Genomic DNA, 25,243 nt, shown 5'->3' with positions numbered 1-25,243 from the left:
CCTGACAGCCCTAAGAGAACAGAGAGCATGCTTGGGAAAGCTGACACCAATTCAGCCATGACCCTCTAAGCCCCAGGTCATCTTGCCGGTGGAGTGCCTTTTTCCTTAGCCACTGTGATGACAATGAGGGTTCTTATGGGTGAAAGGACCTGCTGGAACTTTGCCCACAAGTAGGTGATCTGGTCCTTTAGGGTGATGAGTCTTCTCACGGGCATGAGCAGGGATGGAATTAGCACTGCACAGACTCCCCCTGCCTTCAGAATGCTCTCGGAAAACTCTGGGAAGCCTGGTGCCAAACAGAAAGACCATGAAGTGGGTCCTGGGAAGATTTGCAGAGAAAAAAAAAATCATAGTGTGTCACCTGTACATCCCTGGCACCCAGAGGTCTCCAGCACACCCAGAGAAATAATTGTTGGAGGGAAGGAGGAGAGAGTTTCCTAATTATACTGAGCGCTGTTTCATCCAGATCTGAAGACTCTCCCAAACATTAACTTGAGTACCAGCCTGATGTCAAAATGCCTACAGCCAGCTGTCAAGGAAATGTGGAGAAAATTATTATCAGAAATAGGGGTCTCAGAAAAAAAAAGTCTGTCCTTATTGCTACCCCTCCAAAGTTAATTAAGTGTGGTGGTAAGACCCGAGCTGCTCCGACTCTTCGTGTAATGAGGAACTCCTCCAGAAATAATGCCGAAGGGCTCAGCTCACAGGGATAAGCGGCAGAGGGTGCCAGGAACCCTGGTCCCTGCTTCAGCACGGTCATTATAATCAGAGGTGCATCTGTATTCAGATTGCAGAGCTGCTCCAGGCAAGAGCACAAGAGAGGCAGGATTGATGTCCCTGGGCAAGCCGCTTGCTTCTGAGAGGGTTCCTCTGTCATTTAGATTTGCACAGTCTCAGTCCTCAGGAGAGCCTGCTGGGAGGGGCTGGAGGAAAAGGGGCTAGCCATGAAATAAGGACTGACCTCGTTCCTCACCAACTAGAAACGTAGGTTGTCACCACTGGAAGGGACTCGTGGAGGTGATCTGGTCCAGGTATTGTATGTACAGCTAGTGACTGAGTGGTATTCATAAGAGGAAAAGAAGTGGGGAGGGAGGGAGGGATAAAAATAAACGGGGTGGGGGGGACTGGAGGGAGGGAGAGTTGCTGGAATGACTGAGAAGGTGATAGAATGGTAGAGAAAGAAAGCACTTCCAGCAACATCACTGGCTGCTTATACAGCCATGAGAACTGAGTGAGCTGTGTACCCAGCTGTCTTGGAAGTAGAAATATGTACACTGCTAAAAGCAAACCAGTAAGACTTAGACATGGCTGCTGGACACTGAACAAGGGTGCAGTTGACAGATCACAGACACAGCAGGTAACAAAATGCAAACTAAGCCTAGCCCTCTGCCTGCTTTTTATACGGGAGATGAGAATGCTTCGAAATCGCTGGGTGTGGTATTGGCGGGGGTGGGGGGGGGAGGAATCAAGATGATTTAGTGGCAGAGATAAGCAATATGAAATTTACAGTTCCATGCCCATTACAAAGCTTGGCTGGAGGGCTGGAGCACAGCCCACACGCATTCTTTTGCACGTGGTTCTAGGTGGCTGCTTGTATGCTACAGTGGCAGAGTTGTCAGTTCAGCAGACACCCATCCAGGCTGAAAAGAAAAGAAAAGAATATATAGGCTGCCTGGTTCTTTCTCCGAAAAAAAAATTGTCAGCCCTTGGTTTACAGTGTTCTCTACACTTAGCAGGAGTAAATTTAATGCATTTCTTTATCCACTTATTAAATGTAGCATTTAATCAACAGATGACAAATGCCTACCAGTAGGGTCAGGCACCAGCAACCAGAAGGGAACAAATGAAAGCAATCTTGTCCTAGATCCACTCTTCCATACACTTTTTCCCTCAGGATAATATAGTCTTACATCCTGGTACTCTTTGCCATTCATCATGTGCCCTAACTATCTTGGTTTTTCCTAAGGAAGGATCCCTAGAAGAGTCCCCATGCCTCTTGGTTTCTCATCAGATGATGGAAGTCTAGAAAGACCTTTGAACAGGCCATTCTGTTGGTCTAATTCGCAATTAATAAACACTCAATGTTTGAATTTTCAGCTCCTGTGACCCCCCCCAGAGAGGCCAGCCAATAGTCCTCAACCTTAAGCCATCAATGGGAGCAGGCACCAGCCATGGAGAAGGACGTGATACCCTATGTGTATGATCCCTTGTATACAAAACCAAAGCCACCTCAAGATACATCCACCAGTGCCTCAATCTCCATGAGGAACCGAGAAGGTAGATACATACTACAGACCTGGGAGGAGTCTGGCTTGGAAGATCAGCTGAGGACTGGGGTGTGAGCTTTTAAGGCCCTGTCTTACTTCACTCTTACTCAAGTATTGCACTTTACAAGAACAGTTTGATCTATTCCTAGAACAGCATTGGGCCATTCCCTAGACCCTCCCCAGCTTTCCTTTGGCTTGGTTGGGACACAGAAGCCCGGTGGTTGGAGCTGGAAGAGAAATAGCCAAGGCCAAGGGGTGAGTGTAGAAGCTACAGGGCCCCAGAATGGAGCCCAATGGCACGATTCACTCCTGTTGCTTTGATTCTACTGTATTGAAAGTCACCATCAGTGTGATCCTCACCACCCTCATCCTCATCACCGTTGCTGGCAATGTGGTCGTCTGCCTGGCTGTCAGTTTGAACCGTAGGCTCCGCAGTTTGACCAATTGCTTTATTGTGTCCTTGGCAGCCACTGACCTGCTACTTGGCCTCCTGGTGCTGCCCTTCTCTGCCATTTACCAGCTGTCTTTTAAGTGGAGCTTTGGCCAGGTCTTCTGCAACATCTACACCAGCTTGGATGTGATGCTCTGCACAGCCTCCATCCTCAACCTCTTCATGATCAGCCTGGACCGCTACTGCGCTGTCACGGACCCACTGCGGTACCCTGTGCTGGTCACCCCAGTTCGTGTTGCCATTTCTTTGGTCTTCATTTGGGTCATTTCCATCACCCTATCTTTCCTGTCCATTCACCTGGGGTGGAACAGCAGAAATGAGACCAAAGGGGGCAATGACACCTCCAAGTGCAAAGTGCAAGTCAACGAGGTATACGGGCTGGTGGATGGGCTGGTGACCTTCTATCTTCCCCTTCTCATCATGTGTGTCACCTACTACAGAATCTTTAGGATTGCCAGGGATCAAGCCAAAAGGATCAATCACATCAGCTCATGGAAGGCAGCCACCATCCGAGAGCACAAAGCCACAGTGACACTAGCTGCGGTCATGGGAGCTTTCATCATCTGCTGGTTTCCCTACTTCACTACATTTGTTTATCGTGGGCTGAGAGGGGACGACGCCATCAATGAGGTGGTCGAAGGCATTGTTCTGTGGCTGGGCTACGCTAACTCAGCCCTGAACCCCATCCTGTATGCAGCCCTCAACAGAGACTTCCGCAAGGCATACCAACAGCTCTTCCGCTGCAAGCTTGCCAGACACGACTCCCACAAAACATCCCTGAAGTTGAGCAGTTCTCTGCTGTCCAGGAGCCAAAGCCGAGAAAGCAGGTGGCAGGAGAAGCCCTTGAAGCTCCAGGTGTGGAGTGGGACAGAAACCACACACCCGCAGGGAACCCCAGACAGGTAACCGTCTGTGTGGGCTGGGAGACATCCACCCTCTGTGTGGGCGGTGCTCAGACGATTCCACGAGCATTTTACAGAAATCATTTTTTGTCCTCCCAGGGGCTCTCTTATGTAGAACATTTACCTTCATTTTTAAAAGGCCACATTAAAGGTAACAGATCTTTGCTGTGAGTTCGAGGCCAGCCTGGTCTACAAAGCAAGTCCAGGACAGCCAAGGCTACACAGAGAAACCAAAAACCAAAAACAAAACAAAACAAAACAAAATCTTATCAAAGTACACTGAGCTGGTATCTGGACCAATGCTATTCACTCTCAAGCCCAGAGGCCCTTCTTTCTAACCAAATTACCTTTCCATTGAGGTGGCCTAAGTATAAGACCCAACTCTGCCACTTAGGGGTTACAAGTAGTCAGTTATACCCTTGGGGGAGCACTCAAAAGCCATGTGCAAATCAGTTCTTCCTTGAGGAGCATTCAAGTTAGTAGGGAATAAAAATGGCAGAGGCCGGAAGGTGAGGCATCAGCACAGCCAAAAGTGTGAACCTTGTGTGAAAGACAGAGACACAGGGCTAGGGCCAAGTAGCCTTCATAGATCTTGGCTTTGGGAAGGAGGCTGTGGTTAGCAGATCTGGGCCGTGGACAGGAAGCTATGAGGACCCCTCTGTGATGTGGGCCAACAGAGCAAACCTGTAGATGGCTAAGAAGGGAGTTGCAGTGATCTATGGGTGGGGAAAACAGAAAAGCAGAATCTTGTAGGCTACTGAAAACAAACAAGGCTGCAGTACACTGGGTAAGCAGAGTGCTGTAATTGGGGATGGGAGTGGGGGTAGAGGGGGGGGCACAATGACAGGGACAGCAAGATTTTACCTCTGAGAGGTGGCCAGGCTAGGAAGAGAAACAGAACCACAACGAGATTTCAAATAAACTCACGGGGGGGGGGGAAGAGTCACTGCAGATTGTTGGGGGGACCCATGGCACTGTCCCGCGGGATGCTGTGGGAGCTCACTGTGTGCAGCACCAGCTCCTACTTGAGACATAAACAGGGGCTTGAAAAGCACCTAACAAAGGAGTTGCTCAATTAATGTGGCTTGTCTCTCTCTCCCCACGGGCCATGCCTTAACCCCCACAGTGCCTGTCAGTGGAATGGACCCACTCCATCATTTGCTCATTCGCAAATCTGCAAGCCGTTGTGGTAGGCAGCCGTGAGGGCAGAAGGCCTCCTTAGATTCCTGGGCTTCCTCCCTTCATCCCTCCTATGTGTGTAGGGTCCTCCCATAGACGCCATACCTCCCCTCTCCTCCCCTCTCCTCCCCTCCCCTCTCCTCCCCCTCATCTCCTCCTCTGGAGAAAACCTTATTGTTCCTGAACTCTTGCTACAGTGTCCTCTCCCCCCCCCCCTCTCTCAAGTCCATCCTCCGAGCCAGCCCAGGGTATCCCTGCATCTGGAGACCTCCTTGTCCCAGCCTGATGGGTGAAATGCTCTCCTCATCCCGTCATTCCACCTCTTTCACTCAGGGGGACCACAAAGCTGATTGAGTTCATTATGTAGAAAAAATAAAGACATGAGGTTATGGGCTAGACAGAAGACAGGCGCTGCTTGGTCAGCGGTGTGCTTGTTGCATAGAGATCATCCCTGTGAGCTCCTTAGCAGCCTGTTAACTGTGGTCCTTTAAAAACACTCACTCAGTACATACATGGCAGAAATGGCTAGGTTATACTGGGCTTCCTTCATTTGCCATCTGCAGAGGCCAAAAGAGGCCATCAGAGCCCCTGGAACTAAAGTTATAGACAGTTGTAAGCCATCTGACATGGGTGTTGGAAATCAAACTAGGTTTTCTGCAAAAGCAGTTCACTCTCTAAACAGATCTCTAGCTCCTAGCTTCCTCTTCATAGACAGGTCACCAAGGCTCAAAATTTCCCCAAATAGCACAACGTAGGACATTCCTAGAAGCTCCATTATGAAGTATTCTTTGGGTACTGGGCACCTGGCAGGGTCTCAATGTCCACATTTTCTTCTGGTCCTCAGAGTCACCCTAGGTACCAGCTGGGGAAGCCAAAGTCAGCTAAGAAAGAGGTGCTCGCCCAACTCACTCAAAGCACTGCAGCACACAGCCAGAGCTCAGATCCTAGAGAGCTAACTGTGCTGCCTTCAGCTTCTGGGAACAGTGGGCAAAATGCGCTTGGCAGAGAAGGGTGGGTCAGGGGAGCCCACACGCACACTTCTTTAGAGTGGCAGATGCCTAAGACCAGCCAGCAGTTGGTTTTCTCTCTGAGCCTCTTGGGCAGTGTGACCTTATGCATCCCTCTGTAAGGTCAACTTCCGGCTTCCCCGCTGACTGACAGCTTGTGCTTCCTGCTTTGTGTGAGGGCAAGAACAAACTCACCCAAAGCCTTTAACTCGGCCAAGAATCCTAAAGGCGACTGGCCCAGAGTGTCCTGAATAGAGAGGGGCAGGGCACAGCCAGTTAAGGTAAAGACCTAGGGAGAGAGAGATTAGCCAAACCAGCTGGCCCTACCTCTCTATAGCTTGAAGCTCTGACTGTCTGTCCTCAGGCCCATGGTTGGGGACACCTCCCCTGCCCCATCCCCTGAATCCACCACTAGAAGTGAGCTTTTTTACCAAGTGTTGGCCAAAACCTTGTTAGATGCCTGTGCTCTTTGCACATAGCAGTGAGCAGAGCGTCTGGCTCTCAAGTAGTGGCTGGCATCACTGACAGCTGGCGTCAGGCCACCGCTGTTTCAGAAGTGGTAGAACTAAGTTTCCAATCCACGCCTGTCTGTCCTCCAAGCCTGGCCATTGGCCACCAGCAAATGACTTTGGCTCTGCTTTGGATAGACACCTCAGCCTCACTTCTACAGATACTGCATGGGGAAGTCGAGGGATTAGAAGGCTTTGGCCCATCTGTAGTGCAGAGCAGGCTGAAAGGCTGGACCCTTTGGGTCCTTATCCCTCAAATCATTTGCTCCCATAATCTCTGGGGAGATAAGATAGGCACCTGGCCTATCAGCATCCCTGAGTGTACACTTCCTTATTCTTGCAGAGCACCTTGGTTTCTGTCCTTGGCTTGGCCAAGTGCCAAGGGCTGGAGCCCCAATCAGGATTCTCCTCCTTTGCCTTCCAACCCTCCTCTCACCAAGGAGCCAGAGTGGCCTCTAGCCCCTGAGTCTGCCTTCCTTCCCTCTAACACCACAGAGGCAGGCCCTTCCTAAAAGTGACTTGACCGTCAGTCTATCCAGATGCCAAGGCTCGAAATACCTGGAACCTTCAATTGTACTACTCTCCTCCCGTGTGTACAGTTGGCAATTCCCAGGCTGTAACACGTTCCCCCGCCTTCACACCATAAGCTCCCAGGGAGCAGGCCCTGCCCATGTTGTTCACTGCTGGGTCCCTCACAGCCAGCGCTGTGCCAGGCATGCTGGGGGAAATGTCCAAATGAATTCCTTGCCTTAGGTCTCTGAGAATGCTGAGACACGATTAACCGTTACGCCCGCTGGAAACACCGGAAACCAAACCTCAAAGAGGGAAGTTTGGGAGCCTAGAGAAAAGCACAGAGAGCTCTTGTTCCCTTTTCTTATACTTTGAGTCAGAACGGGGCCCTCCTCCCAGCCTTGGTGCCTGGGGCTCTCCCAGTAGCGCCCAGGGTCGTCTCTGAGTCACAGAGCCCAAGTGGGAAGTCTGCTCCCCCCCCCCCCCCCCCCCGTGCTCCCACCGGACCAGATGGGCCTGGAAGAGCGAAAGTACATGACAATAGCATAAAAAGTGTCCCCAGGCAGGAATGTGTCATCCATGGACCTTTCACTACAGCATCACCTTGCTATGCTGAGGGTGGGGTATGCATTTGGGAAGAGGTAGGATGGGGAGGGAGATGTGGGGGAGGGGGACAGAGGGGAGGGTGCTTTGCTTACTGTTTCCAGTTCATTCTCTGGAGATGAGGCTTTAATATCCACGACCACGACAGAGCTTCACTTGTAACAGACACACTTCCCCGGAGGAGCTGTTACTAGAAAGGGAAGTTTTCTTCATGAGCCTAAACTCGTTGGCTGGTTCAAGAGGCAGTGTGTGTTTATTTCCACCATCCGGCCCTCTGACACGGCCTAGACTTTTTTGTACATTGGTTTCAGTATTTAGCAGCTCCCTCCCAAATACCAAAAGACCAGTGGCTGCCCTCCCTGTCCCTCCCTGCCCCTCCCCTGCCCCACATCCCCACCCCAGGGTCCTGCTGGTTGCCTTGTATAGAACTAGTCTCCCTCTCTGTCCAGATGCCTGCTGCCTGGAGGTTGGATAGACCAAGTGTGAGTCATGGTGCCTCTGCTTACCGGTCAGTGACAACCCTGACTGTGTTTGAGACTAAAGGTGCAGGCCCTTAGCATCCCCAGCCCATGGCAGGCACATGAACAAACAAGTTTCTTTACTTTGCCATCCATCTCTTCTTCTTCCTATCTATATTTCATCTTCTTTCTTTTTCATTTTCTCCCAGTCAGTTCAGATACTATCAATGCACCCACTTAAAGTGCACACACCAGTGGTTTCTAGAACTTTCACAGGAATGTGTGCCTATTATCATAGTTAATTTTGGAGCATTTATACTCTCCCAAGAGAACCCTATTTCCTTTTGTTGTCACCTCCCAATTCCCACAACTCACTCCTGCAGCCTCTAACTCAAGGGAATTTCCCGTGGCTCTGTAGAGTCGCTCCTCCAGGACATTTTGTGCTTGGCTTCATTTAACAGGATGCTTTCAAAAATGCATTTTAAATGTGTCTGGTCTTCCTTTATCCATTCTTTGTGTCTTTGTTTCTCTACCCTTCCTTCCTTCCTCCCTTCCTTCCTGCTGAGGCCCATTTTTTCTTCACCAGGGACAAGTGAGCGCAGAGTGGACACAGGGAGTCACTATGGGCTTTTCCTCAGCAGGCTTTACCTGAAGAGATGCGGTGTAAGGCAGTGCTGGGACCACCTAGCTGGCTCAGACCCTACCCTCTTCTCCCTCCCTCCCAGATGGGCTCCGTGAGCAGCCAGCCACAGCCACAGCCAGCCACAGCTTCATCTTCTTTCTCTGCAGAGAGTGTGGGCTATGAGAGCCCCTCCTGTTCTCACAGGAAGTCAAACAAAGGAGAATAGAAAGGTGCGGGGGGGGGGGGGGGGGCCCCATCATGGCCCCAGAAAGCTCACTCACTGCAAACAGCGCATCTGGGGATGGTGCCAGATGGAAGTTGAACCCTCACTTCACTTCTTCCTAGACTGTGCCCCTCCCCTGGTTTCTCTCCAGGGCAGGCCAGCAGGTACTGCCCTCTCAGGACCCAGGAGGGGAGGAAAGGGGCCACCGCATTGCTACCTTTTCACTTTTAAGAAAAAAAGACTTCACCCAGCTGAGAAGACAAGGAAAAAATGCCAAAAGACCCTTTCCCTCTGGGACACAGCTTCCAGGGCAGTGCGCAGTGTGGTCCAACCCTGGGACCTGATGCTCTGGGCAGAGACCTACCAGTGTGTCTTGTTGGGGGAAGGGTTGCACACCGCCCAGGCCCCACAGGAGATACCCCAGCAGGAAACAGATGGCTCCACATCTAAACGTATAACAGAGAAAGAAAAGCTCTTACTGCCCATGCCTTTGTAGCACAGCGTGTTAAGATGCACACATACTTAGCACCGTGCTGGAATTGCCTGCACTGTTCAGCAGTGTCACCCTGCACAGGTTCTTAGCCTAGGAATGACAGTCTATGCCATACAGCTGAGTGTGTGCAAGGCCCGGGCAACTCAGAGTGTGCGAGCACACACAGTGATGTCTGCACGATGGCGCATCTCCTACCCACGCAATTCTCAGGTTATGCCAATGGCTAAATAATAGATGGCTGTGCTCAGTCTGCCATCATAGCTCACAGGCAACCGTGAACAACACATACATGCATGAAGGTGGCTGTGCCCCGCTAAAGTATCGTTTACGGATACTAAAATGTCAGTTGCATAACTTTGTCACGGGTCACAAAGTGCTACTTTACATTTTTATAGCCTTTTTTATTAGAACAGGCAGTAGGTAAGATTGGATTCACAGACTATAATTTAGCAATGCTGGTGTCGGAGAGAGCCACGAACGCCAATTCCCAGCCACACACTCTGTGACTTTAGGTATATGCTGGTCCTCTCTGAGTCCCACTTTGCCCATCTGAGAAAAAAAAATGGGATTCAAAACTCCTCTCTGAAAGGTTCAGGATGAGATTCAGCACAGTGCCTGGCACAGCTGTGCACACACCTGGGACACAACGGATTTTTATTCCCCAGCGGCCTTTTTGCATAGGAGACACTGAAAAGTTTGGGGGCATCTTTGGATTTCTCGGGGCGCTACTGAGTTACTCAAGTTGGCTCCTGAGGCTGAGCCTCATGTCCCTCATCTGAAAGCCGGGAGCTTCGGTTAATCACAGGGGACCTTTCCAACAATAACTGCACACAAATGCTTGACAAGGGAGTGAAATCATGCCCACAGCCCCAGCTGCAATGTGTCAAGAATCCTTGGCAGTGGCAATGAGGATCGTGGTCCTCATAGTAATGAATCATTTAATGTGTAGAGGCGAGTGCAACAAAATTCGTTCTTGTCATGATTAGCTACAAGTGCCAGAGCAGGGCCACGTAAGGGCATTGGCTGCACACAAAGCTAGCAAGATCTGCAGGCTCAGGGGCAGGTAACCTGGCTTCCTGGTGCCTCTGCTTTTTCTATAGGGGTGTCTGCTGGCCGTGAACCCAAGAAGGTCACATCTCTCCCTGAGACCCAGTTTCCTCACCTCTAAAGGAGCTGGTCTCACCCTCACCCCACCCCACCCCCACCCCCGCAGAAAGAGCAGTGAGCCTCAGGGGTCTTTGCTTTGGGGTGACACCGGTATTTATGCAATGCAGAGCAGACGCTGCTGACAGCAGAGTGTTGGGAGCCAGCATTGCAGGGTGTCTACATCTGAGAATCCCCTGCCTGGGAGTACCATGTCCTAACTGCCCGGAAACAAGAAGTGACTGGGGGACTGTACCAAGTGCTGGAAAGTGGCTGGCGAGTATTGCCACATGACCATCAACAGGTCGTCTTGCCCTGTATGTGGCCCATGCCAAAGCTGCAGGGCATGGAGCGAACTGCATCACAGCCCATTGTTGGAGGACGACCCCACATGGTGTCAGCACCCATTGACCAGCACTCAAAATAGGTGGCACAGAAGTCCACCTATTGCTTTCAGTTCATCCAAGATACAAAGGGCAAAAACAGGCCAGAGAGACAAGCCCAACCAGGGCCAGTGAGGTAAGCTGAGGGTCACATGAGCATGTGCAATTCAGACAGCTACATCCCTGAAAGGCCTACCCCAGCTTGAGTGACAGCTCTTGAGCGACACACCACTGGCAGGTTCATGCACAGCTAGCAAGTAGCTGCACAACCCAGGGGTTTCCTTCTCCAAAGCTATTGTTTACTTTTGTATAAGCACCACGGGAGTGAAGTGAGTTCCCTGTAAGCCTTAGGACCTTCTGAGCCTCACTTCCTCCCACCTTCCCTGCTTTGAGGGAAGTTACTTTTTATTACTGCCATGACTCCACCCATCCATGTCCATGTCCACATATGATGACAGTCCTGTTTCTCTCTCTCTCTCTCTCTCTCTCTCTCTCTCTCTCTCTCTCTCTCTCTCTCTCTCTCTTTCTCCCTCCCTCCCTCTTCCTTATCCCTTCCCTTCCCCTTACCCCTCCATCTCTCTCCCTCTCCCTCCTTCCTCCCCCCCCATTGCCCCCTCCATGGCAGCTGATGCTTGCCAGCTCACTCCCAGTCCCTACGAAGCTGGCCATCCCAAGGGGCAGCCAGCTGACCTGGCCACTTCCTGTCTCTAAAACTGCCTCCTTCTGAGAAGTGCGACTACCATGTCAGCACCTCCTTCTTGGCACAGGCGTAGGGAAAGGACTGTCAGCACGTGCCTGGGTGTCCTGGGTAAGAGTCTTCCTCTCGTTCTGCACAGGAAGCAGACAGACCACGATTTCACAGATGAAGCAAAACCCTAAGTTTCCAGTGTCAGGCAACTTTGTCACTTCCATCTGTGACCCCAGTGACTCTGGATGCTGAAGGCAGTCACCACAGGACTCGCCCCACCTCCAGCCTCTGGGGTAAGTTCCTCAGGCTGTCTGGGCCCCTCTAGACCTGTCCTGTGGCATTTCCGTGACAGCACAATTGCGATGTCTGGCCTGGGTCACATCTGGCCAGCTGCTAAGCTTTTCTGGGCACTGTCAGCAATCAGTCACATCTACAGGCGCTGGTTGGTGTTGCCTCTTGTCTGCTACTGTAAGCAACTCCATAATGAACAGTCTTGAACAGAGAATGCCCAGATTCCTTTCAGACTTTTCATAGAAGCCAAGTTTCTAGAAACATTTCCAGGCCAGAGGGAGGGATAGGCTCTATGGGCCTCCCTATTGTTAGCTACACCTGAAGGTACCACTTCCTCCAAGTCATGTGACCAGCTGACCAGCAGAGGATAAAGAGAAAGCAGGAAGAAAGACCTCTGGCTCATAAAGATGGTGATAGGAACAGGGCAGGAGGGAGCATGTCTGAGGGAGCTGATATGTAGCCATACAGAGGAAAATCCCTGTCCTAACTTCCAGGCTGAAGCCATGGAGAGAATTGGGTCTCAGAACAAAAAAACTAGCCTGGACACACAGGAGATGGGCCCAGACTATGGAGGCCCAGAGCTGGGTCCAATGGCAGGCTTCACCAAGCTGATGGACCGGGTGTGCCACTTTGCCTGCCTCAGAAGGGTGAGGTCCAATGAGTAAGGGGAGCAAACTCCTAGAATTACATCAGGTACCCTGAGGCCTTTTTCATAAGCAGCCGCTGGCATGAGTTTGTAGGGGGGTCAGGATCTCCTTTATCTTAGATAGCCCTGGGCCTGGTGGCATAGCTCAGTAAGCAAAGGTATGTCCCAGGGAGGGTGATGGCCTGAGCTTAATCCCCATTCAGAGACCTGATTCTTGCAAGTTGTCGTCTGATCTCTACATGTGTGCATCATCATGGCATGTATGCATGCACTTGCACACGCACAGCAGCACGCACACTCACCATTCTTGCTCTAGTGAATTTTAAAATTAAGTTCCAAGAGATTATTAGTCTGAACAACTAGTCTGGGTGAACAACTGGCTAGAACTAGGGCAATTTGGATAGGACCCACATTCCAGAGAGAACGGAACCACGTGGTTCCTGGCCCAGTTCTGCTTCATGAATCCTGAAGAAAGTGTGGCAGGAAGCAGGGTGCAGCTGGGCTTCCCAGAGGCTGCTGCTTTAATTGTCTCTGAGTCCATGGAAAAGAAAGTGACTGCACTTCCTGGTCTCATCTAGAGATAATGTGAGCAGCTAATGTTCTTCCTCACATGGAGGTGTAAAGGGAAGTAAGTGCTGGGGGTTCCCACAGGTTTTTGCTCAGCAGTCCAACCCCAGTGGGTAACAAAGAGACCAAGAGGAGATAAACAGGAAGCACGGCTCCCCACACCTTCATTTCTCCTTCAAGCAACATGCTCACAACATACCCAGGACCAACCTGCAGGCTGCACCACCTTAGGCAAGTCTCCCAGTTTGTCTGACCTTTGTAACCCCACTATAAGAAAGCTGCAGAGATCCAGCTCCAGGCATTGGCATGGGAATGAACTCGAAATGTCTCGGGTCAAGCCTGGTTTATATAATTGCTCAGTAAACGGTGGCTTTTCTGTGGTTCCATCTGCTCAGTGCCCAGGCTTTAGGTCTAGCAGGCGTATGACGTTCCCAGGCTTGTCCTCAACAGCTCCATTGCCTTGGCTAGGCCTGCATCTCTGGATGCCTGAGCTGGTACCCACCCAGCAGGTTACTGGGACATCCCGGCCCAGACACTCAACCCAGGCTCAGTATGAGTGAAGGATCACACACTTTACCTTTAGAGAAGACACCTGTGACAGCTGCCTAAGCCCCCTTCCCTGCCCCCTCCCAGTGGTGGGGACTATTTCCTAACCAGGGGATGTATCAGTCAGCATTCCGTCACAGCTGAGGTAACAACTTCAAAGGGGAGGCTCTTCCTGGGTTGAACAGTCTTGGTGTGTGGCCATTGGCTGTGCTGCTTCGGGGCTGGGTTGGGCATTGAAAGGTTGGGGAGCAAAAATGGATTACCTCATCATGGCTGGAAGTGGGGGACAGCAGGGCTGAATGTTCCCTTGGAGATCACGCAGCCAATAGTGCAACTTCTCTCCACTAAGCCCCGCCTCCTTTTCAAGTCACACCCCAACCCACCCTACCCTGACACATGCAACCCACTAGTACACCAGGCTGACCACCAAGCCTTTAGCACATGGACCTTTGGGGAACGGTCAAGATGCAGACAACAACAAAGAGGCAAGCTCACTTCCCTCATCCTCTGAGACACTCACAGTCCCCATGTAGAGCCCTGGGGAAGAATGACCAGTCTGGGACACAGGGAACTTGCCAGGAATGTTAGACAGTCCCTGAACCGCTGTGCTTCAGGAGCTCCCCAGTGCCTGTAGAGCATACACAGCAGGACCATCCTGCTGTGACAGAATGATGCCTTTCTGCATCCTCTGCATCCTCTGTCTCTTCTCCTCCCCCCATCCTCAGAACATAAACCCTGATTCATGCCATTCCCTCTGCCTCATACAGCCAAATATTTGGGACACTGCCGCTACATTCCCATCCAATGCACCAAGCAAAACACAAATACCACCTCAGAGCAAGAAATGGCTTCTGCTCCACACAGCACACCTGGTTCTCACTCACAGGCACATTAGATCTATATTCTCAGGCACACTGGGCATGCGCATTTGCGTGCATGCATACCCAGCCACACACGAGTGCACACTCTTAAAGCTCATGCCATCTTGCTTCCTGCTCACCGGAAGTGCTCATGTTGTTCTCCATCTGTACCTCAGCATCGGTCTGTGCATGCCGTCATTGGTTACCCATCCCAGGCTATCTTGTCGTCTCTGAAGTTGTCTTTTGGTACCATTCTATCACACACATGCAGTCGGCCTCCCAGGGAGCAACACCTCATCATAGGAAACAAGTAGTATGCTTTGGAGGCAAATGGCTCAGGCTCAAGCTGGCCTCTGATAAGAGAGGACTTGGGGGCATCTCCATCTACCTGGAGCCTCAGTATCTTGGTCTGTGAAAACTTGACACGTGTCTTTCTAGTGCTGTTGCGATAGTGAAGGTGGAAAAGGGCGTGGCAACCAGTTACAGATTCAGGTGGTGCTGCTTCTTGTCAACCATTTTCTGTGGGGTTTTAAAAACCACATTGTCGATGGGCGTCGTGGCACACGCCTTTAATCCCAGCACTTGGGAGGCAGAAGCAGGAAGATCTCTGTGAGTTCAAGGCCAGCCTGGTCTACAAAGTGAGTCCAGGACAGACAAGGCTACACAAAGAAACCCTGTCTCAAAAAAACAAAAGAAAAAAATCACATTATCTTTCGCGCGCGCACGCGTGCCATAGTATGCATGTGAAGTTAAGGGACTACCTATGGGAGTTGGGTTTCTCCTTCCACCATGTGGGTACCTGGGATCAAACTCAGGCACTGATTCTCCCATTTTCACCCAAGGACCGAGTTATTGCTCAGATATCTGCTAACATGGCACCACCACCACACACAAATGTATGTGCACACACGAGAGCACACATGGGCACTCACGCACACACCCCTTGCCCACCACCGTGTGCTGGGATTCCTGTTCAAGAGGATCTTGCAGGCTAGCTGTAAGAGGCAAAGTAGACAGCAAGCCAGCAAACGGGTGAGGACGGCCGGAGTCAGCCAGACTGAGCTCAACTTGAGTTCAATCCTTGGGTCCCAGACTGTGGAAGGAGCCCATCAGCTGTTACAAGTTGACCCCTGATGTTTACATTGGAAGTATGGCAAATGCAACACATACACTCACAGATAAACACATTGTGATTTTTTTCTTCAAACGTGGAAAGAAAAATTTGGCACCTGCTATTTATGATACTCTTTTTTTTTTTTTCATTTCCTTTTTCTTCTATTAATCTATTTATTTAATCACTTTACAGCCTGATTGCAGCCCCCTCCTCCCTCTCCTCCCAGCCCCACCCTCATATTCCCCTCACCTTATTCCCCTGTCCCCTTCTCTGAGAAGGGGAGGCCCCCCCATGTGTACCAACCCACCCCGGACCCTCAACTCACAGCAGGATTAAGCGCATCCTCTCCCACTGAGACCAGACAAGGCAGCCCAGCTAGAGGGAAGGGATCCAGTGGAAGGCAACAGAGTCGGAGACAGCTCCTACTCCCACTGTTAGGGGACCCACATGATGACCAAGCTGCACATCTGCTACATATGTGTAGGTGCCTAGGTCCAGCCCATGCATGCTTTTTGGTGAACCCCCATAGGCCCAGGTTAGTTTACTCTGTGGGTCTCCTCTTGGTGTCCCAGACCCACTTGGCTGCCTCAATCCTTCCTCCCACTCTTCCACAGAATACTCTTTGCTTAGTCTGGGAAACAGAGAAGCAATCCAGTGGCCAGCTCAGAGAAACTTGAGGGAGTTAAACAGCCTTGAAACAAGATTAGAAACTGTCATCAAAGAAGGAGTGAAAGGCGGGGAACATAGCTCTGTGGTGGAGCTCTAACCCAGCATGTGTGGGCCCTGGGTTACCAGCCCCAACCCCATGAGGAAATGAAGAAAGGAAAGAGAAGAAATGAAGCGTGTGTCATGTGTTAGGAACAACTTAATGTAGGGTCACAGACACAAGAAGAGCAGATGGTGGCTCTGCCTGGCCATGTGACCTGCAGGCAACAGAGGACAACGGGAGAGGGCCCAGGGGCTCACGTCCTGGATGTTGCTGTTACTATTATCACAGAGGGAAGCCTGGGGTCTGGAGAGAATCTGAGGGAGGCATCTCATGAGAAGGCACCACATAGATGCTGGGTTCTGACCCCTGGTAGCTGAATATGTTCTAACGGCCAGGGTTAAAAATTCAAATTACATGCATGTGGGAATAGTTTTAGTCTGGACACTGGTAAGTACCAGTAGCAGAAATTCAGTGAAGGGGAGGGTGGCGGTAACTGACCCACAGAGCTGTGAAGTCGAGGGTAGCTGGAGTGTGGCTAGAACCAATGCTAAAGGGCATCAGGAGGAGCCTTTGTCAGCTCTCAGCTTCCTTCTCACCTCCTCCCCACCTGACCTGCAGCAGGCCCAACCTCCTGTCCTGCTGTCTTTTCAGATCCAATAGAAAAGTGGCTCCCACCCTATGGCTCCAGCAAAAAGGTTCTGGACTAAGTTTCAATTAGGTCTTGGTTCTTATACATGGAAACCAATTGCCATAAGCCCAAAGAAGAAGCCAAAGCAGAGGGGAAGAAGTCAGCTTCCTCCCTACCACATGTGGGGAGATCAAGGGAAAGTGACAGTGTTGCTCTAGGAAGGAACAATGAAAAAGTGGCAGTGGCAAACTGTGATGACACACACCCCTCCCTGTTCCCTCCTGGAACCCAATTAACATCCTTTTGCTCCAAGTGTTAGGGATCAAGGCAGAAATGAGTTACAGGGCTATAAGGGGTTGAGGAATGCAAAGCCTTCCAGTGTCTTTGCAAACATAGGATGGAGTCTGCCCACTGTGGGAATCCTATCACAGTTTGCTGTGGGTGACAGCCTAGGCAGCTGGGCTTCTCACAGCTGCATATGTGTGACAAGTGCCTTGGCTAGCCTAACTTTAAAATGGAAGGTAAAAATCCATATGATATAGTTGTAAGGGAATGAAGAAAAGGGAGATTTAGAAGGAAGCGAGGGAATATGGAGGAACATATAAATATAAAGCAAGATGAAAGAAACAAATGAAAATGTCAGTATTTTTTTTTAAATTGGCCAAAGTAATAAATTGACCAATTAAAAAATATGAAGAGGCAAGCATGGCAGCACACACCTGCAGCCCGAGCACTGGGGACCTGAGTCAGAGGAGCATGGCTTCAAAGCCTGCTTCACTGTCTCAAAAGAAGTACGTGTGAGGTGGCCCAACTGAGCTTGCTGTGAGAACCTCAGAAGTCAAGTAAAGGTGGCAGGAGAGAACTGACTGCACAAAGCTGTCCTCTGACCACTGCAGGCATGCCATGGCATTTGCAAACCCTACGCATCACATACACATCCAATAATAGCAGTAATAATAAGGAAGTTTTTGAAAGAAGAAAAGAGAAGGGAGGAGGGAAGGATTATCAGATTTGATTTTTTTTTAACTTTTTTTTTTTTTTTTTTTTTTTTTTGGTTTTTCGAGACAGGATCTCTCTGTGTTAGCCTTGGCAGTCCTGGATTCACTTTGTAAATGAAATTGGCCTTGAACTCACAGGGATCCACCTGCCTCTGCCTCCCCAGTGCTGGGATTAAAGGCGTGCACCACCACGCCCAGCCCGTTAAAAACAAATTTTTATAATAAACAGATTTAACATATATAAAACAAAAATATTGACAGTCTAAGGTAGAACATATATTAGATACCATACACTAATACTACCAAAAAGAGATCTAGCTGGCGCTATGAATATCATACAAAATAAACTTTGAATAAAAGGTATTATTAAAGATAAAGATGGCCTTCATATTTTGATGAGAGCTTGCAGGCTCAGTTTTCTTAACCAATATATTTTACTACAACTCATTAACCAAGCATATGTCACTTATAACCTGACTAACCAGAACAATGGTAAAAGAGGATTAAATAACACAAAATTGTAAGGATATCAGTTCTGAGGAATGATTCTCCTGGCATAATCAGCAGGATTTCTTCTGCTGGAACCTGGAGTAACCAGAACCCAGAACCTCAGCAGGAGCCAGAGTCCCGAAGCCTTCCCTCGAGCGGTTCTCTCTAGGAGCGTCTTGAAGTGGGGAGCGATGAACAGCCAAAACTATCCAAAGTCTCTGAAGGCCCCCCCCCCCCCCCGCCTCCCTCCCCCCCCCCCCCACCTCCAGTTCTGGGCTCATTTATATATCTCCTCCCAGAGTCTGTTCACGGGATCTTTTCAGCTGGCAACAATCAAGCTCCCACACGAGGTGGTTGGTCTTCTAGTGGATTAACATCACCTGTTCTCCCACAAGACCGTTCCGATCCCACACTTGGGATCCTAAAAAACAAGTTTATCTCCCCTTCAAGAGTTAATCTCAAAAAAAAAAAAAGTTAATCTCTCAGAAAGATCATTTTAACTTACAGGTACTGAACGACCTAGCTTCAAAAACATGAAAAGTTGACAGAAATACGAAGAAAAAAATAACAACTCATTATAATATAAAGTATATAGTATATTACCAATATTTGGAAATCGGGTATATGCATATCAATATAAGAATATAATACTTTGTAAACACAAAGTGTACTGAACTGATAAATGCTTCTTCCCAATGCTTCTTCCCAATGAAGACAGAACACATTCTTCTCAAACTAAGGAGAAACACATAAGAGCTGACTAGACTGGGTGTTTTGGCACCCAGGCACAAAGGCAGCGGTTAGGTGGATTGTTGTGAGTTCAAGCCCAGCCAGGGCTACATAGCATGATCTAGGCTAGCCAGGGCTACGTATCAAGATCCTGTCTCAAACAAACAAGCAAAAAGAGTTGATTAGGTACTAGAACTGAGTTGATAGCCCAGTCCTCTAACTATGGCAAAATTAAATAACAAAAGAAACCTTTACTAACTTGCAAACACATCCTTAATAGATCCTGGGATGAAGAAGAAAAAAAAAACCTTTAAACTGTTAGAAATATATTTGAGTACCTAACAATGGAAACATGGCCTCTAAACTCGCAGTGTTCCTCAAAGCAACCTCAAAGGGAAGTGCAGATGTAAATGCTTAGAACATAAGAAACAAGCTTGAAATTGAAGAACTGGAAGTTCAATTTAGACATTTAAAAGCCAACACAGTGCACTCGTACACAGTAAAGAAAACAACAACAACAGCAACAGAGTAGACATTAGTGAAACAAAAGACAGGCTTGATCAAAAGAAGAGCAACAAACCCAAATTCTTTGGAAAATTCTGGCAAAAGTTGTCAAAATAATCAAGTAAATGACATGAAGAATGAAGAAGGACATTTTCATAAACTCTGCTGAAATTAAGCCTGATAATTACCTTAGAATCACTTCCGCTTCCACCAGAAGAGAAACAAAGTTCTGGTAGAGAGGCTCAGCCAGCACCACACACAGAAAGGTGGGGAAATCATTTACATGTTAAAAATGCGAATTGGAGGGATCAGGAAGTAAAGTGGGGAAGTAATATTGGACTTTATATGACACAAAAAAAAGCCAATTCCAATATCAAAGACAACACATAAACTTGTAGAAGAACAAAGGTACTTTGACGACTGGGATGTAAAAGGATTTTCATAAACCGGGAAGGGAAAATAGATAAATGTAGCTAACAAGGAAAACTTGGCCTGAAGGGTTGGCTCAGTGGGTAAGAGCACTTGATGCACAAACCTGAGGACCTGAGTTCAAATCCCCAGAAGCCACGTTAAAAAGCCAGGCATGGTCACATGTGCTTATAACCCCAGCACTGAGGGATAGAGACAAGTAGATCTCCACAGCTTGCCGGCCTGCTAGCCTATCCAAAAGGTTGTATTTCAAGTTCAAAGAGACCTGTCTCAGAGTATTAAGGCAAGAATAAAAAGCCAGCCTCAGAGAAGAACCGTGAAACAGGATACCATCTACATAAAAAATGTAGGCAGAACAAAGTAGAAATATTTGCTAAAGCCAATCAGGAACTAATAGAGTTCGATTTCCTAACTTAAATTGTTTCTTTAAATCGTGTATAGGTGCTTTAAATAGAATCTGTTTGGCTGATTCATGTATCTTATTCAAAAATGCTTAATAACTGGACCGTGCACCAAGGAGACTTGCTGGAGTAGGGAGTTATTTGAGTTGTTTGTCTTTTTGTTGTTTCTGTGTTCTGACATTTTACTGTGAACATGTAATGTTTCCCAAGCTGCTCAGGTAATGAATTGCTAGGCTCTTTAGAGGGCAAAAGCTAGTTAGCCTCAGCTTGAAGTGGCTTCTCTGGAGTAATTTCAGCAAGCCGTGCTTTCTCAGACCCACCGGAGAATGTTCGTCCAAGGGCAGACACCTCCCTGCTGGCTTGGCCAAATATGTACACTGCTCACGTGGGAGCCAGCACCTCTAAAATGCTACAGGCATGACCTTGGAGTCCAGATGAAGGTACAGTGTGCTAGGAGAGAGGGCCAGGGCCACCTGGGAGTTCCCAGTAGTGACTCAGCCAGAGTGTGCCACACACAGAAGGAGGCTGAGAATCACAGAGCCTTACAGGGTCAGGCGTCCACAGGCACGGTGAGCAGAAGTGTACGGGGAAGTGCCGCATCCTTCCCTCTCCCCTGTATGGGAGAAGCAGCAGTGAGCTTGATTGCCCAACTGGTGTTTCCCCAGTTCAAGCAAGACACACACGAGAGGCCACTGTGCTCCCTCTCCAAGGATTGAAAAAACAATACAAGTGTAGCACACATTATGTACCCCTTGCTGTATGAGGCATTCGTTCAGGTGTATTTTATAACTTTGGGCCCTTACCAGCATTGGAGAATGTAGCTGTGAGTAGCTCCATAGGAGACTTGGAGGACCTGAGCTGATCATGTCAACACGATCTTAAGCAGAAGCAGAGGCAGGATTTGAAGGCAAGGCTTCCGGATGCACCTCCATGTAGGGTGGTGGGTGGCTCTTCCCTGCTGCTGCCCATGAATTGCTCCAGGCAGGGAATAAAATCTCACTTCGCCTTCTCGAGGCCCAGGCTTAGTGGAGCACAGCAGAAAGCCTCATCCTGGGCCCCGTGGGCTTGCCTCGGTGACCACCAGCTCTAGCCTGCTTCCTGTTGTTGCGAGAAAACAAACAACAACAAAAACCTCCATAACCAAAAGGGGGGGGGGGGAAGGGTTCGTTTTAGCTTACAGGTTACGGTCTGTCATGGTGGAATTTGCAGCAGAAACCAACAAACAGGACAGCTGCTTACTGGCTTGCCCACACCTTCCTGCCTAGGGATGTTACCACCCACCGTGGGCTGGATCCTCTTACATCAGTTAGCAATGAAGGAAACTTCCCACAAATAAGGCGATCTAATAGGCAGCTTCTCAGCTAAGGGTCCCTCTTTCCATGTATGCCAAGGTGACAACCATGATTAGCCATGACATCACCCCAGCTCTGACCTGTGCTTGTGTCTCCACAGGAAAACAGCGCTGTCCTGCACCACATGCTCCAATAACCTCCTAAGCTGCTGCAAGAGTCTGTGGGGGCTTCCTTTCCTCCAGAAACACCCAAAGAGCACCTCAGAGGAGGAATCAGGGGAGCCACTGTCTGAGGAGACAGAAAGGACACCATCACAGGAAGCAGTGGGGGTGTGGCCCTGTGAGGCTGTATAGTTCCTGCCCAGGACACCAAGATACTGGCCTTATCATTGGATAGCCTTTCTCGAGTCCCTGTGGACCAAGCCCCCTGAACCACTGAGGACAAACTTCAGACTAAGCCTTGGGCTCACAGAGCACACAGTCCAGCCGCCCTATGAGCAGATTCCAGATGGGTGCTTAGGCTCATTTAGGCTGAATTCCTTGGGCTCAAAGATCACATTGATGATGGCTCTGGGAGTCATGAGCAGAGACAGAAGAACAGAAGTGCACACACAGGTGTGCATAGATTGTGGGGTCTAATATGAGCATAAAAGAAGAGAAGGGAGTGGGAGAGAGGGCAAAGGAGAGAAATTGCCTTTTGTGAACACCAAATTAGGTTCCAGGTACTTTCCATACATGGGCCTTCATAGTTATATGCAAATGCTTAGGATAAACACCACTGTCAATACTTTTCAGAGATAGAAACTGGGAGTTAGGAATGTACCTCAGGCCACTCAGCTAGAAAGTGTGCCTGGGGTAGAGGTACTGAGAGGGTGGATATGTGAGAAGATGGATGGATGGATGGATGGATGGATGGATGGATGGATGGATAGATGGTTAGATGGATGGATGAGGGATCGATGGATGCATGGATGGATGAATGGGTTATGGATGGGTCATGAATCAATAATGGATGGATAAAAATCTAGGCTTCTGTCCATGCTTTCTAAACTACACTATATTGCCACTCAGAAGAGGCATCAAGATAGTTCCCCAACTCAGTTAATCATCCTCTAGCAAGTCTGGGCCCTCCACGCTGGCAAAGGTTGCCTATTGAGCCCCAGGAAAGGACAAGTGGACGCTGGGGAAAATGCAGAGGTTACAAATGTGCGGGTTGACCCAATGACACTCTCATCTGGCTACGTGACCTGGGCACATTGCCTGGCCCCTCTGGGCAGCTCTCTACTCCTCCGTATAGACGGCTAAGCTGTCTTTCTGTAGTTAGAGAACTACAGAAACTAGGGAGGTGGAGTTAGTGAGAGCTCCAGAGAGATGACGGTGTCTATGGCCTTCTCCCCCCAGGGCTTCTCAAAGGCACTGCCTTTCCTTAACCTCAACCTCTCCTTGATATTCTTGCTTCCTTGTTTTTCAAGACCTTCCCCTGCCCCCTACCATGTCCACTCTTTAACTTTGTGACTCGTCCTCCACAAACCATTAGATGTGACCGCTCCCTGGGGACTCGGTGCTGAGACTTCTCATTCTGGGTCTCCCTTTGGGACCTCATCGGCATTCAAGACCTAAGGAGAGATTTACTGATTTAAAGCTGTAGGCAAGGCTTTTAGGCCACGGTTCACCTCCACCTGGATATTTCAAAGGTACCTTATCTTTAACAAGTCCACAACTACGCTCTCTTAACGTCTCCCTTGCCTGTTTCTCTAATGACCTCCTCCTCAGGCAAAGGACACGTCCTGGACTTCAAAAGCTGAGGTCAGCCTCAGCCCCTCCTTTTACCTTGCTCCTCATGGTGAGACCCTAGAGTCTTAGCCAACCCCGCCCCTACATATCCTCCATCCAACTGTTATCTTCATCCTCCCTGTTTCAGCTGACCCTGCTACTGTAGTCTCCATCAAGACAACTGGGAAATCTGCATAGCTCTCTTTTCTACCCTTCCCCCCCCCCCCCAGCACCCCTCCCTGCTTCCTCCAGTCAGCTCTCCACACAACAGCCTTGGTGGGCTGTGAAAATGCATGTACTATTGTGTCATAAACAGGATAGGCCATTCTTTAATTGGCCCGACCTTGTCAGCTTCCAAGTCCCTGCAGCATCACCCTGCCCCACCCTCCCCCATCCCCTGCCTTCTCCTAATTCCACCCTTGTTTGTCTTATCGTTTTATTTAGATCTACTATTTCTAGCAACCAAGGCACTCAGAGTGCTATTTTCATGACCTTTTGTCTTCTGGACAAGTTGAGACTATGAAGTCTCAGCTAAAATACCATTTCCTTGAGGATTTTTTCCTTGTCCCTTATGACCCATCCTAAACCAGGCCCTTGCCACACACCATGGGAGTTTTGGGCTGTAGTTTGTTGGACACCATCTGCCTCCCCTACACAAGAGTTCCTTCTGCTGACCTTTGCCTGCTGGACCCCCCAGAAGAGTGTTCACACATAGCAGAAACTTAGTGAAAAAATGTCAGGCGAGTGTGCAAAGAATGGTCCACACTAATAATTTAGGAGCTAGCCTGCAAATAGACTTCAAGGCGTCATTTGGTGTGATGACCCCCAAGAGATGACCAGTGAGACTCTGTCAAATTCCCTCTGAAAGCCCCAGAAAGGCATTTAGACATCTTCTCAGGGGTCTATGGCAGGTGAGTCTTTTAAGTTACAGCCAACTAACTGGAAGCACAAGACCTCTGGTGCAAATGGACCTGCCCAATCAGAGAGGCAGCCAATCAGGGCTCAAGACCACAGTGCCCAGGAACAGCCTGCCACTTCAGAGGACACTTGCAAACGTGAGCTTTCTGGGGCCTTTCATGGCAGCACAAATGGGATGCGTGATGCCAGCGGGAGGAACAGCTGAGGTGGAACTTCATATCCATGCTCTGTGTTACCATGTTCCAATAAAGCTATCAAAGCAGATGCCACCTTGCGCTCTCTCTCTCTCTCTCTCTCTCTCTCTCTCTCTCTCTCTCTCTCTCTCTCTCCCCTTCCCTCCCTGGCAAATGAAATACTCCCAAACTTTAATCATGTGGTGTCTTGATTTAGAAGGAAAAGTCATGAGAAGACTCTGTGGGAGGTGGGGGGGGCGAGCGGGGGGCTGGGGTAAAGGACCGAAAGCATCTCTGTAAGTTCAAAACCAGCCTGGTGTACAAAGTGAGTCCAGGACAACCAAGATTACACAGAGAAACCCTGTCTACAAAAACAAAAACAAACAAACAAAAACAAAAACAAAAAACAGGACTGGAAGTTGCCTTTAAAAGTTGTTAGGGCTAAGGAGGTAGAAGAAAGCTTACCCTCCTCATATGATGACCCGAGTTCAAGTCTCTAGCCCACATCTTAAAGATACAAGCACCAGTGTACCTAAGTACAATTCTAGCACCACAGAGAAGAGACAGGAAGACCCTGAAGGCCCACTGGCCAGCAGTGGCAAAAATGAACTTCAGGTTCAGTGAGACCCCCTGATGCAGAGGCTGGAGAGACGGCTCAGCGCTTAAGAGTACTGACTGCTCTTCCAGAAGATTCCAGTTTAAAATCTCACCTCAGCTGAGCTGGTAGGAAGACCTTACA

At 49.3% G+C, this 25,243-nt stretch overlaps 1 protein-coding gene across 3 annotated transcripts in view; it reads left to right on the top strand.

Annotated features, from left to right (window-relative positions):
• The window catches only part of HRH2 (histamine receptor H2), a 38,949-nt gene extending 14,349 nt beyond the window's left edge, over positions 1-24,600 (top strand). The window contains exons 2-4 of one of the 3 annotated variants that reach the window (XM_084795431.1): positions 2,098-2,277; positions 2,735-3,620; positions 21,802-24,600. In XM_084795431.1, coding sequence (XP_084651557.1) covers positions 2,172-2,277; positions 2,735-3,620; positions 21,802-21,994 — 1,185 coding nt within the window. In that variant the 5' untranslated portion in view covers positions 2,098-2,171 and the 3' untranslated portion in view covers positions 21,995-24,600. Of the gene's footprint in view, positions 1-2,097; positions 3,621-11,586; positions 11,732-21,801 lie in introns of those variants that run through there. The other 2 variants (XR_014781818.1, XM_084795430.1) reach the window with 2 other exon arrangements.
• Positions 24,601-25,243: the final 643 nt, after the last annotated feature.

Source organism: Acomys minous (genome assembly GCF_964271855.1).
Source record: "Acomys minous genome assembly, chromosome: 9".
Classification (NCBI taxonomy): domain Eukaryota; kingdom Metazoa; phylum Chordata; class Mammalia; order Rodentia; family Muridae; genus Acomys; species Acomys minous.
This window is presented reverse-complemented; position numbering and strand designations above follow the sequence as displayed.